Source organism: Marmota flaviventris, chromosome 4 (genome assembly GCF_047511675.1).
Source record: "Marmota flaviventris isolate mMarFla1 chromosome 4, mMarFla1.hap1, whole genome shotgun sequence".
Taxonomy (NCBI): Eukaryota; Metazoa; Chordata; class Mammalia; order Rodentia; family Sciuridae; genus Marmota; species Marmota flaviventris.
In genome coordinates, this window is record NC_092501.1 from 30,384,429 (window position 1) to 30,401,959 (window position 17,531).

At 47.8% G+C, this 17,531-nt stretch overlaps 1 protein-coding gene across 1 annotated transcript in view; it reads left to right on the forward strand.

The window, feature by feature from the left end:
• Slit1 (slit guidance ligand 1) overlaps nt 1-17,531 on the forward strand; it is a 154,010-nt gene that overhangs the window by 122,148 nt on the left and 14,331 nt on the right. Inside the window, exons 22-28 of the mRNA XM_027930103.2 lie at nt 157-225; nt 1,782-1,853; nt 4,722-4,793; nt 5,596-5,667; nt 14,951-15,114; nt 16,960-17,084; nt 17,377-17,474. Coding sequence (XP_027785904.2) covers nt 157-225; nt 1,782-1,853; nt 4,722-4,793; nt 5,596-5,667; nt 14,951-15,114; nt 16,960-17,084; nt 17,377-17,474 — 672 coding nt within the window. The remainder of the gene's footprint in view (nt 1-156; nt 226-1,781; nt 1,854-4,721; nt 4,794-5,595; nt 5,668-14,950; nt 15,115-16,959; nt 17,085-17,376; nt 17,475-17,531) is intronic.

Here is a 17,531-nt window from a genome sequence, read left to right on the forward strand (position 1 = left end):
CCTGCTCGCTCACCTGCCCTGCACCAACCCTGAGTATGGCAATGTGCCAGTCTTCGTTGATTTGGACTTGGTGTCTGAGCTCCTGTGGGGCTGTGGATGTAAATGCAAGCAACAAATGAGAACGGGCAAACTCATGCTTCTGTGTTCTCTCTCTAGCTATTTGGATGGGAACCAGTTCACACTGGTTCCGGGACAGCTGTCTACCTTCAAGTACCTGCAGCTCGTGTGAGTATTCAGGCTGCTTGAGGATCTCTGCCCTGCCTCAGAGGACATGCAGGCCATCGGCATCTAATTATCTTGGTTCCAGTTTTTCAGGAAGTTCCTTCTGGACAGATCCTGATTCTAAATCCCCTCTTCCCAGGGGAAAACACCTGTGCCGAGAGCTGTTTGCCACCTAGTGGCCATGGTTGGGAATTACACCCTTCCAGCATGGTTGGGTCAGACCTGCCTGCCTCTGTGTCCACATCTCCCCCATCCTCCTCAAGGGGGATCATTATTGTTAATGTGACAAATCCGTGCAAGGATCAGAGCTAGGACAGAAGTAAAGGGTGATGGGAAACCTCTTTGTCCAACCCGGAACCCTAAACCAAATAAGACACTGGGAGCTACAAATTTATAACTAAGTTCCTCTTAGACTAACATCTGCTTTTGTTATGTCCACCTTCTACCCTTTCCACCCCATGGAAACATACAAAATAATAAACCCCAGGATAATAAGGTCGATTCATTTAGTCTTCCAGCCTACTAAGTACCTTACTGCTATTGTCTGTCTCTGCTCATTGGCCAGATTCTGCCCCAAAGAAGACCAGAGACCATTCTATTTAGTGTACCTGCAGCATTGCTGCAGGAAGTGTGGCCCGGGGACCTGTGTCAGTCTGAATACAGTTGTGACAGATCTGTAGGTAGATAAGGAGCCCGTCCCAGAGTGCAAATTGACATCTTCCTTCCTTCCTTGAGAAACTCTTGCTATGCAAACAACGTTAGCTAAACTAAATTGTGTGTTTAGATTACATTTTGGCACACGTTTTCTTGCTGTGGACTGGTAACAATCGGTTCAAAGACTGGCTAATTCCATTCTGTAGAATCTTGTATCTCCAAATACCTGTCTTTGCTTAATGACCTCAAGAGTGTGTTTTGAGCCGTCCAGTGGGGGTGGAGGTGGAAGAGCATGGTTGGTGGCTGGTGACAGAGAAAGAGAAAATACTGCAAGTCCCCAGGCTTTCTGTGGACTACTCTGATGAAGCTCCAACTGTGGCTAGGATACCCTTGAAGAGGCCAGGAGGGGACAGAGTGATACTGTCAGTGTGCCGGCTGCTGCAGGGTCACCCAGGTTTAGACCAGGCTCTGCCTGTGCCCAGCTAGGTGGTCCCAGGTGAATTCATCACTCTGAGACTCCTGGTCTCCAAAAAAGTGGGGTTACTCTCTCCCTTGCAGTACTGCCAGGGGGGGCTTGTGCACTAGCACACACCAGAGAGAAAGAGAGGACCACTGGCAGGAGGGAGGGGGAGGGGGCAGTGCCCTCCCCAGGAGCATTTCCTTGGTGAAAAGGGGATAGCCAGCTCTTCCTGGAAAGGGGAGGGGCAAAGAAGGAGAGGTGGCAGAGAGGACACCAGGGAACTCAACAGCTGTGAGCCCAGTGCGCCTGCCTCTCCACCCTTGCCCCACCAGAGCAGTGGAGCTGTGGTCCTCCTGCATGGGGAAGGGCCAGAGCAGGTGGGGGAGGGCCCTGACCTGGGATTAAGTTCTCTCTTTGCAAATGATGATGCTCTTGCTTTTTCCAGGGACCTGAGTAATAACAAGATCAGTACCTTAAGCAATTCCTCCTTCACCAACATGAGCCAGCTGACCACTCTGTGAGTCCCAGCAGGGCCTGGGTGGGGGTATAGGGGGCCTGGCTTCAGCCTTATTATTCTGGGCATTGCTCCCTGGTTACTCATAGGATCATGTGCAGACTCCCTCCCCTGCAGAGAGACTTTTAAAAAACATCTCTCATTGTGTCTCCTCAGCCTTTTGTCTAAGATCAAGTGTAAACATATCTTTCTTTGTGAAATACAGCACATATGGAAAAGTGCAAAAATATAAATGGCACCGTTTAACAAATAATGATCAAGCTAGCACATGTGTAGACACCTAAGTCAGAAACAGAGCCATGTTAGCACTTCAAAAGCCCCATCCCTGTCATTACTGCTCCCTCCGCCCACCCCACCCAACATAGCCCCCATCCTGACCTGATGATGATAACTTATTGATTTTCTCTGTAGTATTGTCATCTACATATGCATTTCTAAACATCACCATTTAATTCTACTACATTAAAACGTACAGAGCATTTTTTTAAATCTAAGCCAAATAGAAGCCCTTTTGCTCGACATTATTATGTCTGTGAGACCCATCCTGTTGTGTGCAGCTGCAATCTAGTCATTTTCATTGCTGTTACTTTTTTCATTGCCATACTTCCCTCATTCACTCTATTATCAATGGGTATTGGGTCATTTCCAACTTGGCTTGTTGTCAGCAGAGACTCTCTGAACATTTTTATGCACCTATCCTAAGAAATTTCATGTGATCTCTAATTATATTCCAAGTAATTTATCAGAAGGTATTAAGAAGCATCCCTATTATTTTCCTGGTGCTTAAGAGTGCATCTCTTTTGGGGCTGGGATTGTGGCTCAGTGGTAGAGCGCTTGCTTAGCACGTGCGGAATGCTGGGTTCAGTCCTTACCACATAAATAAAAGTATTGTGTCCAACTACAACTAAAACATTTTTTTTTTTTTTAAAAAAAGAGTGCATCTCATTTGCTTTCCCAGCACGTCATGTTCCTTACGATGCACCACAAACAGGGATTTTCCCAGGCTGCTGTCTAGGTCAAACGGTAGAGCCAGTTTCCGGAAAGGGAAGGGGGTCCGGACCCAGCCAGTCTCTAGAGGAGAAGGTGGGCTGAGGCCAGCAAGACCTGATCTGGTTCCTCACCTGCACTTACCTGCCCCAGGACCTGCTAGTCAGCTGGTCCCCACTCCCCAGGCTTCCTGACACCTTGGCAATTTGCTCCTTCTTGGGGAGATTTAGCCTTGAAAAGGCCCTTTGTGAGCCAGTGTATGTGGAAGCCACCTCTGTCTAGGGCTGTGTTCCCAAGCTATAGATCCTGCCCTCCAGGGACATTTGGCAATGTCTGGAAACGTGTGTAGTTGTCACAACTTGGAGGGAGGGTGCTGCTGACATCTAGTGGGCAAAGGCCAGGGAGGCTGCCAAACACCCCTCAGTGCACAGGATGGTCCCCAAGACCAAGAACTGTCAATACGCCCAGGCGGACAAGTCCTGGTCTGAGTGACCCTGCCAGCCACAAGGAGGACAGACCCTTTCCTGTGATATGTCTTTTTTTTTTTTTTTTTTTGAGGAGGAGGGGGGCAGGTACTGGGGATTGAACTCAGGGGCGCTCGACCACTGAGCCAAACCCCCAGCCCTATTTTGTATTTTATTTAGAGACAGGGGCTGACTGAGTTGCTTAGCACCTTGCTGTTGCTGAGGTTGGTTTTGAATTCGCGATCTTCCTGCCTCAGCATCTCCAGCCACTGGAATTACAGGTGTGAGCCACCACGCCTGGCCTTTCCTGTAATATGGACAGCTCATTTATCTTGCTTTTTTTTTTTTTTTGGTTTTTGCTTCCGGCATAAGAAAGGTCTTTGGTGATCTGTTTAATATCTTACTGTTTTTAAAAAGAGCTTCTATAATCCTGGAGACTCGGGAGGCAGAGGTGGGAGAATCACAAGTTCAAGCCAGTCTGGGCATCTTAGTGAGACCCTCAGCAACTTAGCAAGATCCTATCTCAACATAAAAAAATAAAATAAAATGAGCTGGGGATGTGGTTCAGTGGTAGAGTGCCCCTGGGTCCAATCCTTAGTGCTCAAAAAAAAAAAAGTAATTTTACTAAAGTATAGTTAACATACAACAAACTGCCTGCATTAAAGTGTAGAACTTGATAAATTTTGACATATGCACACACCCAGGAAACTAACCACAATAAAAAGTGGACCCCTGATGTCCCTTTGCACTTCTCCCAACCCCCAGCCCCATTCGATAAGTGATCTGTTTTCTGTCATTATAATTAGTTTGCATTTTTTTAAAGTTTTATGTAACCATTTATAAAACAAGCTCTTTTTGGCTTGGCTTTTGTGGCTTAGCCTAATGATCCTGAGATTCATACACACCGGTGGTCCCTTCCTTCTCACTGCTCAGCAGTATTCCCGGGCATGAATGTGCCCAGTCTGTTCCTCCATTCATCAGTGGGTGGACGCAGGGTGATGTCCAGGGTGGGGCTGTTGCAGGTATCATCTCCCTTCTTCATCTGCTTGTCTTCCTTGAATGGAATCATTTCTCTGAAAGCATTTTGAGAGGTGGTTTAATGTGTGAACTGTGGAAACTGAGAATCTTTTTTTTAATATATATATTTTTTAGCTGTAGGTGGACACAATACCTTTATTTTTATGTGGTGCTGAGGATCGAATCCAGGGCCTCACGTGTGCTAGGCAAGCTCTCTACCTCTGAGCCACAACCCCAGCCCCCCCGAAACTGAGAATCTTAATGACAATCCCCCCAATAACTTAATAACATGGCCTTGAGGAAGTTCTTTTCACTACCTGGAGCCTCGGTTTCCTCATCTATGAGATGAGTAGAAATGGTACCTTCCTCTCCGTCATCGACTGTCCCTCCCTCCCTCCCACAGGATCCTCAGCTACAATGCCCTCCAGTGCATCCCTCCTCTGGCCTTCCAGGGGCTCCGCTCCCTGCGCCTGCTGTAAGTCCCCTCAGAATTCATTCCTCCAGGAATCCACTCCCCTGGGGCCCTGCTGCCACCTGGTGGGCAGCAAAGCCCCTGTGTCTGGGGCCCAGGCAGGACTAATGCTGTGTTCAGGTGGGAGTCCAGAACACCTGCGTGCAAGCCCCTACAGAAGCGAAGTCCTGAATGGGAAAGGATGTGAGAAAGGGGGTTGCTGTCACCCCCCAGATGAATCTGGGGTGTGTGGGGGGAGGGGTGTCCCAAGATAGGGTAGCCCTTTACTGCATCTGAACAGCCTCCTATTCAGATTGAAAATGTTTGGCTTGCAAGAGATGTGGGCACCTTTTCCAGAAGTTCCTACTTAAGGTTTTGCCATGTGACCAAAGCCTTCTGTTGTGTCTATCATGACAGCCGCTGTCAGCCCCACCGGGGAGCAAGGTGACATTCCTCCAGCCCTGACCCATGGCTGGCCGCATGAACTTCTTTATCAAACCTCTCAAGCTAAGAGAGGGAGGGCTTTCAGGCGCACCAGTCCAATCGGCGATGCAAACCTGCTGCTTGAATTATTTTTGATGACGAAAAGAGTCCTCCCGAAGGACTGGGGGACAGGGGGGTCCTCCAGGACTATTCAGGGCTCCCTCCTCCTTCACTGGGGCCAACAGGGCAGGGTCTCTGGGCTGAAGGCCACCTCCCTCCTTGCACTGACAGAGAGAGCTGGAGGACAGCTTGTCCCTTCTCAGGAGAGAACTGGGACTGCCCCTCCACTGGGGCTCCTGTCCCTGTCTCTGGACCAGGCACCAGCAGCTTCTTCTCTCCTCAGGTCCCTCCACGGCAATGATGTTGCCACCCTCCCAGAGGGCATCTTTGCAGACGTGACCTCCCTGTCTCATCTGTGAGTAGCAAAAGCCCCATTCTTGGGCCTCATTGGATTTTAACAAAACTTGGGTTCTGAGGGAGACCCCAGCTTCTCAGATTGCCACAATGTCCCTGTGCAGCCTCAGTCCCTCAGGCACTCAGTGGTCCACCGGTCACAGCACTGGTCAGAACAGTTCTCCACAAGCCAGGGCCAAGGTAGAGCTGGCCATTTTCTGATTGCTAAACACTTCACTTGGGTCAGCTGCTGCGACCCTCACACTAGTCCTATACACAGGTACCGTTCCCCTGCACGTGAGGAAGCAGGCCCAGGGAGAGTGAGAAGCTAGCTTGCCCAGAGTTGTGCGGCTGGTGGGTGGTCAGGGTTCTGAGCCCAGTGCCCATGCTGTTAACTTCACACCATGAAAGATAAGTTCCAGACATTTTCTACCTCCCAAAGTGACATAATGGACATTGAATTGCTTCCCAAACCACTTAGCTGGCCGTGCCATGAGGATTCTTTAAAAGCAGTAGTAAAATGGAGAAAGGGGACCCTGGGGAGGGAGGAGGGGAGGAGGAAAGAAGGCGCTGGGCAATTAAATTGACCAAATTGTTATGTGTGTATACAAATATGCCACAAAGAGCGGACTATTATGTGCAATTATAGTGCACCACCAAATAAATAAATAAAATAAGGAGAGAGAGAGAGGGGTAGGCTTGACTGCTCTAAGAGCTAAACACAGAACCACCTACGACCCGGCAGGTCCACTCCCAGGTACGTACTCAAAAGAGCCAAAATCAGGATTTCGAACAAATGCTTCTATGCCAATGGCCGGAGTCCATTACAACATTGTTCACAGTAGAGCAAAGTGGAAATACCCCAAGTCCATCCACAGAGGAAGAGAGAAGCAGGACGTGGCAGAGACGTCCAACAGGGGAGAATCCCCCAAAACTAATCAGTTCTGATATGGCCACAGTGCGGGTGAACCCGAGAAACACACCACTGAAATAAGCCAGACCCCAGGGACAAGTATAGATTATTCTACTGACGTGAGCGTCTCAGAACAGTCACATTCCTAGAGGCAGAAAGGAAAATGGTGGGGCCAGGGCTGGGGGCCAGGCTGGGTACCAGTGTTTAATGAGCTCAACGTTCTGTTTAGGGTGAGGAAAATGTTTTGGAAATGGACGGTGGTGACTGTTGCCCAACACTCTGAATGGAATCCACATTCCTAACTGTACATTCAAAACGGTTGAAATACAATATATGTGATATATATTTTAGCACATAAAAAGTGGAGAAGTAAAAAAGCGCTGTGCTGGGGCAGGGCCACCCCCTCTGGAGGCTGGGGTGGGTCCAAGCAGACGTCTTTCCTGGCATTCCTTGGTGCCACTGGCTGGGGAGTATATATGGACCGTGGCTGGCACCCTGATTGGCAGACCCTTTGTCTCTCCACCCACACCCAGGGCCTGGGTGGGCAGGCATTGCTGATCAGAAGGGCTCTTAGGGTCACCGGCGTCTCTCTAGAAGTTCATTCATTCAACCATCTAACTAGATTTTCCCATTCTGGGACTTACCTTTCCCAGATTTTAATCTCTGAAATCAAGTGTGTCTTGCCAGGCTCAGTGGCACATACCTGTAGTCCTAGCTACTCAGGAGGCTGAGGTAGGAGGATCCCAAGTTTGACACCAGCCTCAGGAACTTAGCAAAATAAAAAATAAAGGGACTGGAGGTGTAGCTCAGTGGTAGAGCGCTTGCCTGGCACGTGTGAGGCACTGGGTTCGATCCTCAGCACCACATAAAAATAAACAAATAAAATAAAGACTTTGTGTCCATCTACAACTAAAAAAGTATAATAAAAAATAGGTCTGGGGGTGTAGCTCTCAGTAGTAGAGTGTCCCTGGGTTCAATCCCCAGTAACAGTGACAATAAAAAATCATAAAAATAATGAATACATAAATAAAATCAGAGTGTATCTTAAAGTTATATGTATATTTAATATGGTAATGTTTCCCAACCCCTCCCAAAGCATGTTACATATGCGATGTATCTGACAATCTTAGACTTGAAGAAATAAAATAGGTGTCACTCTTTGAAAATCTGCTTGAGTCAAATACTATATTAAGTGCTCTACTGTGGTGTCTTGTTTACTCCATGACCAAAATGAGAAACAGGTTTTGTATTATGTGCCAGCTCTGTGTGATTGGCTGGAACCGCCCTGAACATTGCACTAAAAATTCCAGGGCTGGTCTGAACTTAGGGGGAAGAGTGCAGTGATTGATTAATGATGTCTACCATGGAAATGGGAGGGGTAAGGGGCCTTGTCCAAAGTGACAGGATCTATTATTTCCATTTTATGGTGGTAGGTTCTGAAAAGTTAAACAACTGTTCCAGGTCCTAAAGCTAGGAAATGACAGACAGGATTGGAACTTAGGTGTGTCTGATTCCAAAGCTCACTATTTTTTTATTGCCTCAATAAATATATTCTGGGAAAACAGAGTGAGTCAAGTGCTGAAGAATTTACTAACAAATTTCTGCCCTCTGTGATCATCTAGATATTATAAAGGAGTCTGAAGGGAAAAATGACTAAGGGGAAGTCTGAGGAGCTTCACAGAGGAGGTGCCATTTATGTTGTCATTGAAAAGGTATCAGGAGTGTGGTGGCTTTTCTGTTGCTGTAACAAAACACCTGAGAAAATCAACTTAAAGGAAGAAAGATATATTTTGGCTTATAGTTTCAGATATTTCAGTCCATGGTCACTTGGCTTCCTCACTTTGGGTCTTTGGTGAGGCAGAACATCATGGCAGGGAGCACATGGTGGAGCACAGTTGCTCCTCTCATGGCAGCCAGGAAGCAAGGAGAAAGAGGAGGAATGGAGTGCTGGTACCCTCCTCAAAGTTGCACTCACAGTGGTCACTTCCTCCAACAAGGCCCCACCTCCTGAAATTTTTACCACCTCCCAATAGCACCAGCAGCTGGGGACCAAGCCTGTAATGCACCAGCCTTTAGGGAACATTCCAGATCCAAACTATAGCAGGAGTTTACCATTTGGAGAAGACTAGAAGGGCATCCAGGAAGAAGAATCAAGTGAAAAGGCTTCAGAAAGCAGATGGCATTTTCAGGGATGTTCCTGTCCAGCATAGAAGAAAGAGTTTGGGTTGGGGAAGAATGTAGGATGGGAAGAACTGAGTTTGGGAAGGGACATTGGAATTCTGTTGTGAAGGGCGTTTTGTACCATGCTAAGGAGTTTGGATTTCATCTTATAGATAGGATGGAATTGTGAGAGAATGAAGTCACTGGTGACATAGAGGCTGCAGGGGACCGGAAGAGGCAGGAGTGAGATGTGTTAGAGATGCTGGCTGTGGACACAAGCCAGGAAGGGGCAGTGTTGTTTGTTGTTCCTGCTGACTTGAATTCACGAGGGCTTGTTTCCCATCTGTGATTGTTAATTTTTGAATGTGAGCTTATTTTGGGTTGACATTAATCTTTAGAAATTTCTCAGGACCTACATGGGAGACGCTGGTCTCCAGAGAGGACTTGTGCTTGTCTGTACTGGAGACGAGGAGCTGCTGCTGCTCTGGGACAGCTCAGCCTCCTTTGCATACTCATGAGCTGTGTGACGCGGCTTCTGCCACTGCTTCAGCCTCTCGCTTGCCAGGCCAGACCCTCAGGATCCAGTCCACCTCTCCCACCTTTGGCTTCCTTCTTAATGTAATTCTTCTGCTTGGTGTTTAAATCTGTAGTTGGTTACTTTTCCTCTTTCTTCATGAGAAGTGAATACCTCCCAAGTACTTTCTAATGTTGTCTCCAGCTCAAAATCTAGGGGCTTTGATTTCTAAATGGGAAATGAACAAACGACACATGTTCTGAACAAACAAAAAAAACCTGAAGCTGGAAAAACTGAGTCTGAACCTTGTTCCTGCCTCCTGAAAGTGCTAACGTTCTAAGAAGCGCTCTCTTCCCCATGTGATGTTTGCCAGCCCTCTCCTCTGCACTGGTCGCAGAGGAGCGGGGTGTGGGGCAAGGGTGCAGTAAAGCACTGGTTCATCACATTCAAACCCCACGAACTAGAAATCTGGACTATGGAGTTGGGTCCTTCCAACAACTTGCAGTGGGATTTTTGACAGTTTGTTCTTTAGACCTCTCTCTCTCTCCCCCCCCCCCCCCCCGCCCTTTGTCTCTCTTTGGTACCGGGGATTGAACTCAGGGGCACTTGACCACTGAGCCACATCCCCAGCCCTATTTTGTATTTTATTTAGAGACAGGGTCTCACTGAGTTGCTTATGCCTCATTGTTGCTGAGGCTGGTTTTGAACTCGCCATCTTCCTGCCTCAGCATTCCAGCATTCGGAGCCACTCTTCTTTCATCATTACAAACACTATTCCCAAGGCCCTTTGTGATTCAAACATACCATGAGTGCGAGTGCTCCTCCTGTCCTGGGTTTCCGTCTCCTGCACATCTCATGGCTGCTGTCTACTTTTATCTTTACTTAGCAGTTAGCTCATTTTTCATCTGTTTTCTAACTATTCATCCACCTGTGTTAATCATCTTTCTGTGACCATCACAAAATAATTAAAATAATCATCTTAAAGAGAGGGAAGGTTTATTTTGGTCCATGGTTTCAGAGGTTTCTATTCATGGTCAGTTGGCCATATTGCTTTTGTGCCTGTGGCAAGGCAGCACATGGTGGTGGGAGACTGTGGAAGAAGCTCACCTTATGGCATCTAGGAAGCAAAGAAAGAGGAAGTAGAGAGGTCAAGGTTCTAATATCCCCTGAGGGACATGCCCCCCATGACCTAACTTCCTTTATTAGGCCTCATCTCCTAAATGTACCACCACCTCCCAGTAGTGCCAAGGGCTGGGACCAGGCCTTCAGTACCTGGGCCCCTGGGCAATGCCAATTCTATGCTAAGTTTCCTTGTTGTCATTGTTCATTACTATAATCCTGCATTTTGCAGACTCTAATCTGTTATAGACAAGAAAGCTAGAATTCTAAATTCATTAAGAACTAGGTGTGAAAATCAATAAGGAATGACTAAGTAAGCTATGGCATGCCCATACAACAGAACAGCAACGAATTCATAATCATGATAATCGTCACACTAGTATTTATTATTTGATGTAATGAGGAATAAATGATTCAGTGTTCAAATATGTACACAGGAGTTGGAAGTATCCAGCCCTGCTGGGACTTAGTGGCTCCAGTCTTCAAGGGACTGCTTCTGTACTCTCCAGTCCAGAAAAAGGAGACTGTGCTACACACAAATAAATTGCCTAAGAGTAGGATGGGCAGAGAAGGTGTGGCTTGGGTGGAGGAGACTTTAGGAGCTTGCTAGCCCAGGCCAGGAGAAAGCCACTTCAGGCCAGGGACATTAATAGAGACTGGGTAGAATCTTGACACCAATAGCTTCTATTTCAGCTATGTCCAGGCTGTCCCAGAGATCAACAGCACAGGGTTATTTATACTTTTGCTGGGATGAGTACCTGAAGCCACAGTCCTTTTGGATTGACAAGTGTCCTGGCTGCTGGGCCCACAGCTCTGTCTCCATTAGGCCTGTGTCTCTCCACATCCCACTGAGTTCATAACAATTTTCTTTTATGATTAACATGTATAAATTGTTCTTCACTGTAATTTTCATTGGGGAAAAAAAACAGTTCCCAGCTGAAAGTGAATGACAAGTACCACTGAGATGATAAGATGGTCCTTAGCTACAGAAATCCAGCTGTGGATAAATTAAAACTTGAATTGTTGAATCCAGGTGTGGATCAGAATCTGCTCAATACAGAAACAAGAAAGACCATTTATGTATCAAGCCAGGATCAAAGCCTTTTTTTTTTTAGTTGTAGATGGACACAATAACTTTATTTTGTTCATTTATTTTTTATGTGGTGCTGAGGATCCAACCCAGTACCTTGTACATGCAAGGCAAGCACTCTACCGCTGAGCCATAACCCCAGCCCAGGATCAATGCTTTTGAATAGGTTTTCTATGGCTCTCGTCCCATAATTTGTATTATTAAGAGTGGGGGAAGGACACTTATATTTGAGATCCAGCTTTGCTACTACTTATGGGCAAACACCTGTACCCATCTGGGAATTTGTGAAGATCCTAGGAGACATCAAGGGCCCCCACATTCACAATGGCCTCAGACTCAATCTTCTTGACATTTTATCTAGTGAGCTACAGGACTGAAAGAAACAGCCATTCCTAATAAATTTTTAACTCCTGTCTCATTACAGGACTATGCTTCTTGTAATGCACTACCAATTCTGTATTTCTATCTTTTGAATTGAGTTATATTATACTTTTATTAATATAAAATTTTTCTAATGCATTTATTTAAAATATACCACAAGGTATGTATTCCTGTTATTTTTAGAAGCCATTTTTTAAAGAAATAATCTCCCTTTATTAAATAATATGATTATGTAAACTTCAACTTCTTTTCTCTCTCTCTTAGTATGTGAGGGAAACAGTATACCAATATTTTGTTCTGAGGATTTTTCTTATTGGTCCTTCTGAGTTATACATGATAGTAGAATCTCTTTTGATAAAATTATAAAAATTATAAAATTATATCTTATTCTAATTAGGTAAAAGCCTTTTTTTTTTAAACATGCTGTATAGCTTCAAAAATTCAGTGTCTAAGCTGGGTGCAGTGGCGCACTCCTGTAATCCCAATAGCTCAGGAAGCTGAGGCAGGAGGATCGTGAGTTCAAAGCCAGTCTCGGTAACTTAGTGAGGCCTTAAGCAACTCAGTGAGACCCTGTCTCTAATAAAATATTTTTAAAAAGGGGGGCTGAGGATGTGATCAGTGGCTAAGCACCCCTGGATTCAATCCCTGGTACCAAAAAACAAAAACAAAACTCAGTGTCTGACCTCCCTCCACATCTGAGAGGCCCTGTTACTGCTCAGTGGAAAGAGGATGGTGTCTGTCCTGTCCCATTAGCCAGGATGGATGCTGTCAGCATATAAGGATAGAAAAAAATTGAACATGTGTCTAGGTCGACCCTGCCTTTTTTCCAGGCTATGCGATTCCCTCAGCACCCATTTTAGGTTATATGTGCTTGTCTTTCCTTCCCTGCTCGGTCACAGGCTCTTTATTGAATCATAAAGTAAGCCCCAGAGATGTTGAATGAGCTGCTCAAGGTCACCTGGGCAGGGAGCAACTGCGGTGGGGCTGGAGTCCAGAGTTGGTTCAGCCTGTTTTATAAGATTGCACATCACCTGCTGTGCTATTTTGGGGAATTCCTGTTCAGAGCCGCTGTTATTTGTATCAGATTGTGCACATCTTAGGGGGGGTCCACTTCCTCTGTGTTGCCCAGAAACAGGTGGGAAACGGCAGTGCATCCATTGGGGACTTAATGAATTGCCCATTGTCATGGACATTATCCAACCTTATATTTTCAAAGTAACATGGGTGATGCTGAACTTCAGGCACAAGGCCCTAATTTTAGTATTTGCTGAATCAAAGAACTCGGGCCTCTTCTTTTCCCCACACCCATGTCTTGTCCATGTCTGTCTCTTGTGTGGCTTAGGGCAAAGATTCTGAGCTGGCTCACTGGATTGGTAGAAATGTTAGGAAGTGGCAATGTACAGTGTGGGTGCCCATGCTAGGGTGTGCACAGGCCCGGCCTTAGCTGGGTGGCCAGAATAAGTGGATACAGCATGCCGGGGGCAGCTATTGACATCTGACATGGACTTCTGGAATTCGGCTTCCAAGCATCTGTTCTAGAGAAGTGCTCACACCTCACAGAGACAAATACAAGAGCGTTCACCGCTGTTAGAACTACCAGACGGTCCAGCAACAGGGAAACCGCTCATTAGACCACGGGGTAGCCATTCTCTGGGATAGTAGGAAGCAGTTTGACAAAATGAGGTGGCTCCGCATACGCAGACCTGGAAGATTTCCAAGGCGTGCTGTTCAGCAACAGCTCAGAAGAGAGCATGCGGGGAGGAACCACGTGCTTCAATGTGGGAAAGGACTGGGGGGCTGCATGCCCGCACGTGGTGACTGTGAGTCCCTCTGTGGAGGGCAGTGACAGCAGGGGATGGGCTTTTCTGGGTAATGTGGATGTAACAGTTTATTTAATTGCTCACTCGCTGATGAGCAGTGGTTTCTGTCCATTTTCTGCTGCTTTAAAAGAATACCACCCACTGGGAAACTCCAAACAACAGAAGTTGATTTGGCTCATGGTTCTATAGGCTGGGAAGTCAGAGAGCGCGTGTGTCATGACGTGGTGGAAGCACAAGTGAGCGCCGAGAAGCAGAGAGGAAATAAGCCCAAACTGATCCCTTCCATTGGGACCCCATGCCTGCCCCAGGAGAGTGAGCACAGAGCCTTCCTGTCTGCATCACCTCTTAAAGGGCCACAGTTGCACTGTCATTTCAATGACAATGCGGTCACACGGATGTCTTTGCGTGAGTGTGTGTGTGTGTGTGTGTGTGTGTGTGTGTCTGTGAAACTCCCAGAAACAGAATTGGGAGAAAAGCAACCACCTTGGTAATTTGAAATATCACAAATTTCTCCTCCTGGAAGCATACCATTTTGCACGCCCATCACTAACATAGGAATGTTTTTTTGACATAAATTGAGGTGAAATTTTACATAACATGAAATTTTACATAACATAAAATTAACCTTTTAAATGCGTATAGTTCAGTGGCACTTAATCCATTCACAGTGTTCTGTGGGGCAGAGACTTTTGTTTTGTCTACAGCATTTCAAAGGGGCTCAAGATGAGATGCATCCCTGTGTTTTTTTGTTTAACAAAAATTGAAAAGAAAAATAAAAGAGTATGGGCTTCCGAGGCAGAGAGCTCTGGGTCTGGATCCAGGGGCCACTCTTCACTAGTCATGTGACCCCAGGGAAATTACTAACTCCATGCAAGGCTCAGTTCCCACAGCTTGAAGAAAACTTGGGGTTAGTGAGAAGACTCTATGCTTTTTCTATGTGAAAAGTAGCTATCTCATCACAACAATGAATGTTGGTTGATTTCTCTCCTGTGACCACAGGAGGTAAAGCATTCGTAGACTCTGGTCCCAGCAGCCCCTTTCTCTGTGAGATCTTGGGCTCGTTCCTCAACCTCTCAGAGCCCCAGTTTCTGCACAAGTCAAATGAGGATCATAGAGGGTGGTGAAGACTGAGATGATGCATACGAAGACTTTAAAATGGCACCAGCTATACACTCAATGCTTGTAAATTAGGGGCTGCTAAAAATTTTTTTTGCCAGCTCTTGGCACTGTGTTTGGGACCTTAGGGGCTCACTGGGTGAAAGACCCCCTGAAGCCGTAATGGCTCCTTCTCTCTGATCTTTCTCCCAGGGCCATTGGTGCCAACCCCCTGTACTGTGACTGCCACCTCCGTTGGCTGTCCAGCTGGGTGAAGACTGGCTACAAAGAACCAGGCATTGCCCGCTGCGCTGGGCCCTCAGACATGGAGGGCAAGCTGCTGCTCACCACGCCTGCCAAGAAGTTTGAATGCCAAGGTGAGTCCCAGAGCATGAGAGAAGGGTGGTGGGTGCCGTTACAACCCCACCTCCTGCTGCCAGGGACCCCAAGATTCGCCCAGTGTGGGGAGGCTTCCAGACACTCCTGTGTCCTTGTGGTGACCGCTGGGTGGGGTTCTGGTGACAGGAAAGAGGCACCTGCTGTTTGTGAGGATGGCTACCTTCCAGTCCTGACAGACAAGGAACAAGGCCACCAGGGCTTTAATCCTTTCGGTGTTTATGTAAGAAAGATAAAAATAGCAGCAGTGTTTCTGGAAGCGCCCAGCCTCAGCAGGGCCAGCGCTCGGCCTTCAGGGCTAGAAACTGCGCCTGCCAATTAGCTTAAACCTTGGTCCCGGTGGAGCTGAGGACCAGCTGCGGCTCTCTTGACATTTGCAGAAAACAGCCTGAGCGTGACTGGCGGCTCCTTCTGGCTTGGCTCTGGGGCCGCTCACCTCGCGCCCCTGTAAATACTTGCTCAGGGCTTGATTGACTGACTGGCCGATGGCGGAGCCCCCGAGGCCCTGCCCGGCATAGACAGGTGGCTGAGCCGCTGTGCCAGACCTAGCTTTGTGCGGAGGGGGCCAGTGGGGGAGGGCCCCAGGGATTTGGGGGCGCGGCCCTTGCTCTCAGAGGCCACGATCGGAAATGAAACTGACAGCCATAGGTTAATGAGGAGGCCACGGACCACCCTGGGTGTAGGAGGCTGTTACAGCAGCAACAGTTCAGAGGGGCCGTCTCTGTGGCATGGCTCTTGGGAGCCAGCCAATTACACTACGTGTGCTCAGTATTTATTGAATGGGGTGGGGTTGGCACTGTTTTTAACTTTTTTTTTAGTTGTAGATGGACACAATCCCTTATTTTATTTATTTTTATGTTGCACTGAGGATGGAACCCAGTGCCTCCCACGTGCTAGGCAAGTGCTCCACCACTGAGCCACAGCCACAGCCCTGTTTTTTAACTTTTTATTGAACTACCACCTGCATACAGAAAAGTACACCTGATTTGAAGAGCCCAGTGACTCTTCACTAACTTAACTGCCCAGGTAGCTGGCACCCAGGTCAGGGAACAAACCCCACCTGTGCTGTGGAAGTCCCCCTGGTGTCCCCTCAGCTTATGAAAAGGATTTTTCTTTTGGTGCTCCTGGCTCTTCAGCAGAACCAATACTCCACCCCTTCCAGAAGAAGCCTTATGGGCTAACCTGAGTTAACTGGCCTGGTTCTCCTGTTTATTCTATTGAGATCCTAATGCCCCTCATAGGTGACACCCAGTAGCACAGCCCCTGGCTTCTCCACCCACTTCTACAGCCAGTGAGACCTGAAGGGGCTAGAGAGGGGCCTGCTGTAGTCAGGGAGGTGACAGGAAGGGTCTTTCCTGCTTTAGGCTTGGAGAAGAACAACTTGAAGGCATATGGACCCTGATGTGGCCTCCCCTCAGGCACCATGCTCGCTCTCTACTGAGGTGGCCACCTTTCATCAACCTGGTCAGGAGGCAGCAGGCGTGAGGGTGTGAGGGGGCAGAGGGAATGTCAGCTGACTTCAGGAATAATGACCATGCCACTCACATACTGATGACCTGGCCCTAACTGTCATGTGTGTGGCTCATGTAGTCCTTCCAACCCAGTATTGGCCCATGTTACAAAGGAGGGTCCACAGGCTGGACAAGTGGACGGTGCAGGGGGCAGGTATGATCCTGAGAAAACACAGTGAGGGGCAAGAGTCTCCTTGGGGAGAAGACGTCCCACCATTCAACAAAGTTAGGCTTCTCAGGGCTTGAGGTTTCCGGGCCCAGACTTGTGCCGCTCCTTCCACTCTCTATGCTTATATCCTCCTAAATCCTCCACAGGTCCTCCTACTCTAGCTGTCCAAGCCAAGTGTGATCCCTGCTTGTCCATTCCATGCCAGAACCAGGGCACTTGCCACAATGATCCCCTGGAGGTGTACAGGTGTGCCTGCCCTAGTGGCTATAAGGTGAGTGGACGAAGCTGGGAGGGCATACACTGTGGGGCACAGACAGGCAAGGTTGGGTCTGTCGTGTTTTCCAGGCTGTCCTCAGTACCCAGAGCAGTGCCTGGCTCAGAGCAGGCACTTGAGTGAGCCTGTCATCAGTGATCTAACGTATGGATGGATGGGTGGGTGGGTGAAAGAATGATAAGTAACTCCTGGGACAGGGGGGCTGAGCCACTGAGGGGCTAGCTGTCTCTACTCAACACACTAATCCCCAGGTCTCCCTGGAGTCCCTGTCACTGACCTTTCCCTCCAGGGCCGAGACTGTGAGGTATCCCTGGACAGCTGTTCCAGCAGCCCTTGTGGCAATGGAGGGACGTGCCATGCCCAGGAGGGCCAGGATGGTGGCTTCACGTGAGTGGCCTGGGGGCAGGAGCCTGGGTGGGGGGAATGTTTTGATGGGACCAGCAA